Source organism: Strix aluco, chromosome 26 (genome assembly GCF_031877795.1).
Source record: "Strix aluco isolate bStrAlu1 chromosome 26, bStrAlu1.hap1, whole genome shotgun sequence".
In the NCBI taxonomy this organism is placed as follows: domain Eukaryota; kingdom Metazoa; phylum Chordata; class Aves; order Strigiformes; family Strigidae; genus Strix; species Strix aluco.
Window position 1 is genome coordinate 2,770,384 of NC_133956.1, and position 9,712 is coordinate 2,780,095.

A 9,712-nucleotide genomic window follows, 5' to 3' on the forward strand; every position below is an offset into this window, starting at 1 on the left:
GGGAACGGGGTGGCCCCACCAGGCCAGAGCTACATTCGCTCGCTCAGGGGCTTCTGCCGACTCCTTCCGGAGACAAACGCGTCCCTGCGCTGGAGGAAGCAACACTGGACAGCAAAGTCCAGCTCCAGGGAATGTCCCAGCAGTTCTGTGGAGACTTTTTCGACCCTGTTTCTGCTGCAGCCGGGTGCCCATCATTGGACCTGAACTCGCTGGGGTCCCCGGGGAGGGAAGGGGGACGTGGAGGCAGCTCCCGTGGGCTGTTCCCCTGCCAGCGGGGCAGGTCCTTCACGAGGGCACTGCACGGCGGCAGAGAGGAGATACAAGAGCAGCTGCTTTGCTGGAAGAGAAACCAAAGCTGAACACATCCGCTGTGAGGAACGGCTCCGGCCAGCTCGCTTCAGCTTCAAGCAAAAGGAAGGCAACACTGAAAATAAAGTCTGTCGTAAAGAGAAGCTGCAGCGAGGAGGTTTCCAAGCAAGTAGAGGTCTCCTGAAATAGCGAGAAGTCTTGAGAAACTGAGGAGAAATCCCCCACGCCCTGTGCCAGCAGGCCCCACGTCTGTCCACAAACCCCCTCCCGCACACAGTGGCACTTGGGAGACGATCGGAGAGGGGAGGGAGAAAGGGCGGGGGCTGGGGGAGCCCCAGCACGGCCACACCAGAGGGCCCGCGGGGCTCCGCTGCTGCGGGAGTGACCAGCCCACAGCACGGTCCTTGTGCTGGTCCCGGGGATCCGGCTGAAGCAGCAGGTCCTGGAACAGACACGGGTTTTATCCACGCGCAGGCCCAGCTCCGCGGACACCTCCGAGATCACCCGCTCGGCCCCAAGGTCCTGACACGGGGGCAGAGGAGCTCAGGTGGAACCTCCCCGTGCCCTTGCACAACTGATCACACGCGCTTGTGCAAAACACTTGGGAATTAGACCTTTGGATTAACTGTTTAATACACTTGTGCACATGTGCGTATAGCAAAGAGGCAACTGTGAATCATAAGGCTACTGAGACATCGGCAGGTTCTGGGAGGAGCAAAGGGCCGGTGGGAGGCCGGGGTGAACCGGGCACCCCCTTTCTCTGCTGCTTTTTGTCCCCGTTCGATACACAAACCCCACGCAGAGGAGGGGAAATGGCCTCTTTCACCCTCGTTCGCTCACAAGAAAACAAGAGCAAGTCCAGGAGCTCCCTCCTGCCCGAGGCAGAGGAGGGAGAATCCAGCGCTGGGAAACGCTTCGGTTCTCCCCGGCTCAGCTCGTTGGCTTCCACTCGCCACGAGAGCGTCGCTGCGAGGGCGGAGGCAGCGAGGCAGGCGGCTGTCCCCGCGCCGGGGCAGACCCGCGCCCGCTCCTGGCCACGCCGGGGCCTCGGGGCAGTCGCTGCCTGTCAGTGACAAGGTCTCTGAGTGAAAGGGACGATCGCTTGGGTCTCCATATATTAGTTATTCACGCACACGCAGGGAGGTGGGTCATTCTAATTTTCATGTACATCCATATTTAAAGTGTACGTTGCCCTGCACATATTTTATATATCATATATATATCATATATATATATATAAAATTTTAAAAACCCTCCAAAAAACCCTAAACTAGGAAATCTCAAATTCCCAGGAGGGCTGTCCTCTCGTGCCTGTCCACGGACCAGGAGAGGGGCATCTGATCGAGTGCGGAAACATTCCCGTCGCCCTCCCTCGCGCCGCCCCTGCCCACGCACGCGGGGCTCAGTCAGCGCCCCGAGTGCCCTCCTCGGTCCCGCTCTGCCCCAAGGCTCCTATGCTCAGTTCTCCCAAGCTCTCCGCAGGATCCGGGCTGTGCGGCGCCTTTCCCGAGTGCAGACAATCCTCAGCCGGGCGCTGCTCTGCCGGAGCAGCTCCCGCCGCCGCCTCGGAGCCGTCCCGGGATGGGTCTTTCAAAGGCTCCAACGGGTCGGCGTCCGCCCGCGGTGCGTGGGCACACAGGTCCTGCACCTTCTTGTTGAGGTCGTTGCGTTCCGTTTGCAGGGCTCGGCAGAGTTTCTCCAAGCGCTGGATTTTCACCTGAAGCCCCTCTAACTCTTTGTCACGAAGGGTTTTCTGCAAAGAGAGAGGCAGTTCAGATCTACCGCACCGGGGAGAGGCAGGAAGGGAGATGAAACCTCAAAGGGAAGCTCAAGGGGAAAATACTTGTGACCAAGCAAACATCTGGCATTCAAAGAACCTGATGCTATGGTCACTGCTTCTTCCTTTGCCCCCACAGAGGCCAAAAGCCACCAAGACTGATTTCCACACACCTCTGCACTAATTAACCATCACTTCTACCACAGAGGGCTCCTACCGCCGTGTACAGGGAAGGAAATTGAGCTGAAGGGAAAAACATAACCCCCCACTATCGCTCAGCTCCAGCTGCCCGCCCCAGCCTCCTCACCTCCTCGGCCATTTCCAAGAGAGCCTTGTTGCTGCTCTCCCAGCGAGAGCGGTACATCGTGGTCTCTTTCTCCAGCTTCTTGATTTTCTTAGTCATCTACGGAATCACGGTGACAAAAAGGGAACAAATCAGCCACAGGCAGAGCGCTGCGGTCAGTTATATCTCACGTGTCCTCAAATGGGCGCCCGCTTTCCCGGCGGAGACAGCAAGATTCTGCTGTGCTGGGAAACGTCTCCTTGTCTCGCTGCAGTCAGCTTCACCGGAGGGAAACACCGACCAGGTAACAGCAAGCCAGGAGACAAGGTTTGTTCTGACACAAGTGGGACGCAGAAGTCACCGCACAAGGGCAGTATCAATCTTCTACGAGCAGCCAGCTCGTGGCTGATTTTAAAACCAGCAAAACTAAATGAAATTACAGAGCTGTGGCTCTTCCAGCTCGCAGAAGCATCGAGGAGAGACAGCCAGGCAGCACCTCCAGCCCACACAAGCTCTGCCGGGCAGCAGAAGTGTTACCCACCTTCTCCATCTCCTGTTTAAATGTTGTGAAGACTTCACTGCTTTTGGAAAGGGTGTTCTGGAATTCTTCAAACTTCTCGGTGTAGAGAGCCAGCTGCGAGGAGAGACAGGGTTACAGCTCCTCAGTGCTCACTGTGACACCTCCTGACAGCCTGCCTCAGGAGAGGGGAAACGGCAGCCAAGAACTGATCTTGTGACTGGACTTTCCAACAAACAAACTGGCAGCATGAAGCTGCTCTGCCAACATTAGGTACCGGGGAATGTGGAAAATTCTTTCCTAGGGGAAACATCCTCAGAGAGTGGCGTGTTCTGCAAATATCTCCTGGCCCTGGCAGGAGGCAGTTGCTGGGTCTGGGTCAGCGAGGTACGATCACACGACTGCTCCCCGCACGGGGAACTGCGCTGGTAAAAACTAAAACCCCTTTTTCCCTGAAGTGAGTCTCAGCTCACACCGTGCTGACACAGGCTCACCAATACCAAACCCAGGAGCAATCCTGCCCCTGTGTTTTCCAGATTAAAGAACTTTGGGTTGTTCCCTCCTTAAGGAGGAAGGGAAAAAAACAAAGAAAGAACCAGGCTGAGCACATGGCCCAGGAACCTCACCTGCTGCTTGAGATGGGTCTCCTGCTGCTTCATCAGCTCACACATCCTCTGCGATTCCACAGCTTCCTTCAGCAGCTGGGGAAGAGCAAAAGCAGTTACCTGGCTGCCATCTCAACGTGCCCCTGCATGGCTGGCACTGGGCCTGGAGACAGGAGCGGGCTGGGAGGAACACAGAGAGCAGAGCAGGGCTCCAGCCCCGCTCCCATTTGGGCTCTGCACTCCCGGATCCAGCAGTAACAAGCCCCCGCAGAGGAACAAGGCAAAAAAGCAAAGTGCTTGGCAACCCCTAGAGAACTGCTCCGAGACTTACAAAGTCCTTCTCTCGCTGGTGTCTCTCCTCTGCCTCCTTCAGCATCTCCTGCGCCTGCTGAAGCTTGGCGTCCACCAGCTGCTGCTGCAGGTCCTTGTGTTTGAACACCTTATCGATGTGCTGCCGAGGGAACGCCACCACTCACTGACATGCTCGGCTCGGTCCCTCCTGCCCAGGCAGCGACCCCGGGGGAAGATCCCAGAGCCCGGAGGCCCCTTCTCCCCCCTCCCCGACAGCAGAAACTCGCTTCACGGGGCAGAACGGCTGCGCCAGCGCAGCCCCGCCCCAGGCCTGACCCACCTCCTCCCGCAGCTCGTACTGCTCGATGAGCTTCTTGAGCCGCTCCGCCAGCTCCATGTTCTCCTGGCGCAGCTTGGAGTTCCTCTCGTTGTGCTGCTCCATCTGCAGCTGGATGTCGTTCAGCGTCACCTGGAAGTGGGACGTCACCTCCTTTCGCTTCTCCTCTTCCTCCCGCGCACGCTGGACACCCTCCTCCTGCATGAGGAGGGCAGAGAGAGCAGGGACGTGGCAGCCTCCGTGCTGGGCAGGTGAGCAAACCCACCCAGCCTCCCACTGTTGCTTCAGGAAGGGACTTGGGGCCTTTCCCCTCCCTTTCTCCACTGAATATACCCCAAAATAACACTCAGGCACGGTGGATAATGATGGCTTAACAGCAAAACAAAAGCACTGCCCTGGATGGTAGATTGTGGGCAATCACTGGTAAAGGTAACTTTGCCAAAATGGCTCACAGCAAGCGATCCAAGCGCTCGGGATGAAGCAGCTCCTGGAATTGTGCCCGGGAGACACTTGCCTTGAGGGTGCGGTTGTGTCTCTGGAGCTCGCGGCACAGGCTCTCCAGTTTGCTGCGGGCCAGGATGGCCTTGCTGTGCTCGCTCTGCAGGTGGTCCTTCTCTTGCACCAGCTGCGTCTGCTTCTTCTGCAAGATCTTCATCTGTTTCTGGGAGTTACGGTGCTCTTCCAGCTAGGACAGGGCAGCAAAGGGCACAGAGGCAGCAAGACAGACCGGGGCAATATGCTGTGCCCCAACGAGGGGACACGGGGATCTAAGCAGCGCTCTCTGTGCTCTGAGAGGAGGACGAGAGCTTCATAACCCAAAAGATGCCACTTCTGAGCAGAGCGGGGCTGATGCTGAGCCCAGGCCCCCCTGGACAGGGCTTTTCCCCTTCCTGAATTCCTGTCCTGCTGGAATCTGAAAGACTTGTGCGTTCATCCAGCACCTCCACACGCACGTCGCTCAAATGGAGCGGAGCTCTGAGCACAGGGAAACCCCCACACGTGCACTCGGGCCCCGCAGAGACAGCCCGACACCTCTCCCCTGCACCAGATCCACGCACAGAACTAGATCCGCGCCTAGAACTAGCTCCGGGTAAATGTGGCATCAGACTCTGTGTGCGTTGGATGGCCGAACGCACGCACGTAGCAGCGTGGTGACTCTGCCAAACACATGTTTCTTGCTAGGAAATTATCAACAGGAATGCAGTGACTGAGCGGTGGAATGGTGGAGGAATCGGTGTGGTCTCAGCTGGGCCTGCCAGCTCCCAGCTCAGCCCTGCCTGCAGAGAGCTCAGCGGAACAGACCCGGCCACCGTACGCTCCTGGGACAGGACGGGCGAGAGATGCAGCTCCCACGTTAGGTGAGCAGAGAGAAAACGGGTCTGAAATCCACTCACACGCAGATTTGCCAAAAATACTTCTGTCTATGCTCACACTTCTGCAAACAACAACACCTGGCTGGACCAAGCAACATCTACCCTCTAATATTTGGGTATCCAGCACTGCAGAGATCCCAGGACATACACTGCAAAGTCTCACAGATGTTCCTGGACTATCCTCTCAACATCAAGAAAAAAAAAATAAATCAACAGCCACCTTCTGCCTCCTGAAGCAGCTCTGCTGCAGTGTCCTCCCACAGCCCGGAACCAAGAAACGAGCACTCACCAGCTCAGCGTATTTCTTGCACAGCGCTGCTAGTTTCTCCTCTGGCGTGCTCAGGGTGTTCAGCGTCTGCATCAGCAAAGTGATTTCTTTGCCTGGAATGAGACACAGCATTAAAATAAATGAAATAAAATCGCTTACAGAGAGTTCTGGCTCATAAGGGCAAAGAGAGGAGAGACAAACCAGGTCTCACAGCCCTGGGCCAGCACCTCCTCAGGGCTCTGCCCCACGGATTTCACCGCGTCTCGTGGGTGAACAACTGAAGCAGTTGGGGAGAGACCTGGTTTTCAGAGCGGGAAACCACCACTGGGCTGGCTAGAGAGAACTGGGGCCAGCAGGAGAGAAAGCCACAGGATTCAGAGGCTGCAGCAGCACCCAGAGCAGTCAGGGCCTTTGCAGCACCCGGTACGTTTCCTCACATACCACAAAACACGATCCCAAACGCTGCTGCACATCCCGACCCCGAGGCGGTTACTGCACCGAGGGCGACTCATGCAGCACAAAATCCACGTCTGCCCGGAAGTTCTCAGGCTGGCGGCACAACCAGAGCAGGGAACCCCTCACCTAGGCCCTTGGCTTTCTTCTTTTCCTGAGCCTTCTTCTGATCCCGCTCCCCGCACTCCTCGCCGGGTCGAAACTCTTCGCTCCCCTTCGTGCTTTCCTTCTCCCCGTTCATCTCGGGGCCGCCCGTCTCCTGGTCACCGTTCCGCGGGGACTCGCTACGACACTTCTCGGCTTCTTCCGGCTCGGGGGGCTCGCTCTGCCCGCCGTCCTCGCCGGGGCCCTCCTGGCTGGCATCCACACAGTACGTGTTCAAGATGTCCTCGAGCTGCCTGCTTAGCTCTTCGGAGACGTCACGCACGGCAGGTCGCGCAGACTTGGTGTCCTCCTGCGCCAGAGGAGCTGTGGGAGAGGGGAACACAAAAGCCTGAGACTTCCCCCACGCCGTCGATTCTCTGGTGTCTCTAAACCCAGGGCAGAGGGGAGGTTTCCCGAGCACCCCACCGCACCAAGGCTGCCTCAACTTCCAGCAACATAAGCCGCTTTGTTGTGGTGCGTCCCCAGCCAGGCGCCCTGACAATGGGGTGCATTCCGAACAGCCTCTCTTTTGATCATGAGAGCACGACCAAGCCCCTGACATCTGTCAAGAGCAAAAAATTCCCCCCTCTCCCCACCATCCTTTAATGAAAGCGGGTTGTGCGTGAGCTTTCCCTCGTAAGAAACGCCTGCTAACGCCCCCAGAGCCAGGCTTTTTTACATCACAATAGATTTTTAAACCTGAGTTAGCCTCTCTCCTCACATATAAGAGCAGCTGTACTGTCTCGGATCAAACGTGTCTTGTCCCCAACAGCGGACACTTGGGGAAAGAGCAGGCAACGCATCCTCCAGCACACTTCTTTGCGTCCAAAGTTCCTCCGAATCAGAGACTTACAGCAGTTGGTTATTAAACTACTCACTGTGCATTTCCTACATCCCACATTTACTAAGCCTCAGAACACACAGCAGGATTCATTTTAACCAAGCACCTACTCGACTAGACCTGGTTTTTGTCTTCCGGAGAATAATCTTGATGAAGTGCCAGTAACAGGGCAGGTAACTCAACGTAACGCTGCCCCAAGGAAAGAGTTGTCTGACATTTTCTGAATCAGACCCTTAAGGTCTAAGCAACGATAAACAATCCATCATTTTCAGGTGAGAACCAACTCCACGTTTTGGTCAGGAAACGGTAACTACTTCAGAACTGTACGCACACAGAAATAGGAAGAAACAAGGATTTTCTGCCCCAGAAATCACAGCTGCTCTGATACGAGTAAAAAGAGCTGGATCCAGCGGCCCAAGCTCATAGAGAGACAGCAGCACCCTGGCTCTTTCCAGGCTCAAAACCCACCCTCACACATTTCCTGCGCCTCGCTGCTCGGGCTGTCGGCGCTGCCAGCAGCCGTGGGCAGGGCCCGGCGTGCCCCAGGCCCTGGGGACTCCCCACCTTCCAGGGGTGCTGCGGCCTCCGGCGAGTCGCCTTCCTCCAGCACCAGACCGCTGCTCATTTTGGAAGAGCTCGCAGGCCGCGGGGCTGCTTTGGTCTCCCCACCTTGGTTCTTCATTGCGATCTTTCCCCCCGCTCAGTCTTGACAAACCCTGGAGAAAGAGAAACAGCAACTATTCTTAATTTTAAGAAGTAACCATTTGGAGGATTTTAGGAGTCATCAACCTGGACTGGGAAGGACCTTGTTCTCGGCAGAGGCTGCCACCTGCAGCTCCGTGCTGAGGAAAGCATCATTTCATTTTTGACTTGCACCTCACCGCAAAGATCTCCGTATCAGGGTAACTCCTCTTCCAGCTGAGGAGAGCTGGGAGCAGCTCCTCCTAGAGCAAGGCAGCCTCTCCCGGCTCACAGCTTTCCTGATCTGCTGGGCACAACCTTCTCAGCCCTGGCTGTCCTTCCCCCTCACCCCCCCTGTGTTTTACTCTTGGAATTTTCAAAACTCAGAGCGGTCTGTGCACGCTGACAGAGAAACCCCTGCGGCAGGGGACCCAGAGAAAGGTCAACACCTACTAAAAGCACGTACCCAGCTGAGGAAAGCCCATGGCTCCCTGGCAGAGCCGGTGCTCGGCACTGAAAAGATCAACCAGCATCGCCACGAGCCAGCTGAGCAGACGGAGGCCAAATCTTAGCTCCTCTCTCCTCACCCCCTCTCCCTCCACAGGGTACGTACGTTCTCACCCTTCCCACCCGCACCCTCTGCTCTAGTTATGACGCTAATTACGGAGCAGGAGCAGCCGATGCTCCTAGTCTAGAGGCAAGAGATTGCTCCACGAGAAGCAGAGAACAGCTTTTCCTGCCGTTTTGCAGCAGTTACGCTGAGACCTTGGCCTTTCCTCAGAGAACAGCCCAGGACAGGGCTTACGAAGGAAAAAACGCAACAGAAAATTAGCAGCGGCAGCAGCCAAGCACATGTGTCATCCACCCACGTGCAGGCTGGAGGCCGTGCCCCCTCCCACGGCGGGCCTGGCAGCACCTTTCACGCCGCACACATGCCCCACAGCCTCCGGCGCTCTTTTTCCTCCTCTGCTGTAAATAGCGCAACTCCCGTGCGCTTCCCGAGGCTCCGGCAGGCGATAACCGGTCCCGCAGCCCCCCCCGCACCCCAGCTCTGGGGGAGAGGCTGCTGCCCTGACCCTGCCTCGGCCCCTCGGCCGCACCCTGGCTCCCCTCGCAGCCTCCTGCCCTCCCCCTCTCCCCCAGCCCGTCACCCTGACGCCGCCTCCTCAGCAGCCCCTGCCCTTGACACTGACACCCCTGACCCGGACAAAACCCTCTCCCTGCCCCCCCCGCCCCAGCCAATGCCCCTGCTCCTGCCCCACCTCCCTCATTAATATCTTTGCCTTGTCCCTAATTAACACCGACCTCCCGGCCGTGTCCCCGTGCCCCGCCGGTCCCCACCCCCCCCCCCGGTACCCCCCGCTCTAGCGCTCCCACCCTGCCCCCATCAGTGCCCCCGGCGCGGCCCCGGCCCCGTTCCTATCGCCGCCTTCACCCCCGTGACGTTAAAAGCAGAGACACGCGCCCCCCCCCAGCACCGCAGTGACGTCACGCACGCACCCCGTGACGTCAGCTCCCGCGGTCTGACGCAGGTCTCCCCTCTCTCCTCAGCCAATCAGCGCGCAGGACCCGGCGGCACCCCGGTACATCAGAGGGAAGGGGGAGGGGAGGGAGGACGGAGCTTCCCCCTCCCCGCGCGGCGCGGCCTCGCCGGTGCCGGTACCGGTAGCGCTGCCCGCGACGCCCCGCCCGGCTCCGCACCGTCCCGCCGGCCTCCGCGCCGAGGGCAGCGGCTCCGGGCCGGGCCTCCCCGCGGGCGGCACCGCGCATGCGCCGAGCGGCTCCGCCGCCCAATCAGCGCCGGTGCGGCGCGGGGGCTGCCGGGAAGGAGCG

At 58.4% G+C, this 9,712-nt stretch overlaps 1 protein-coding gene across 2 annotated transcripts; it reads right to left on the bottom strand.

Annotated features, from left to right (window-relative positions):
* Window positions 1-924: 924 nt before the first annotated feature.
* TXLNA (taxilin alpha) lies at window positions 925-9,650 on the bottom strand. Of its 2 annotated transcripts, none has more exons than XM_074850758.1 (11): window positions 9,380-9,650; window positions 7,763-7,914; window positions 6,343-6,681; window positions 5,782-5,873; window positions 4,634-4,804; window positions 4,123-4,317; window positions 3,823-3,942; window positions 3,513-3,587; window positions 2,911-3,003; window positions 2,394-2,489; window positions 925-2,062 (listed from the first exon to the last, which is right to left on the bottom strand). In XM_074850758.1, the coding sequence occupies exons 2-11, from the start codon at window positions 7,878-7,880 to the stop codon at window positions 1,712-1,714; spliced, it is 1,650 nt and encodes a 549-aa protein (XP_074706859.1). In that variant the 5' UTR covers window positions 7,881-7,914; window positions 9,380-9,650; the 3' UTR covers window positions 925-1,711. The 2 variants fall into 2 exon arrangements, with proteins under 2 accessions (XP_074706859.1, XP_074706858.1); XM_074850757.1 differs by having other exon boundaries at window positions 7,667-7,914.
* Between the last annotated feature and the right edge of the window lie 62 nt (window positions 9,651-9,712).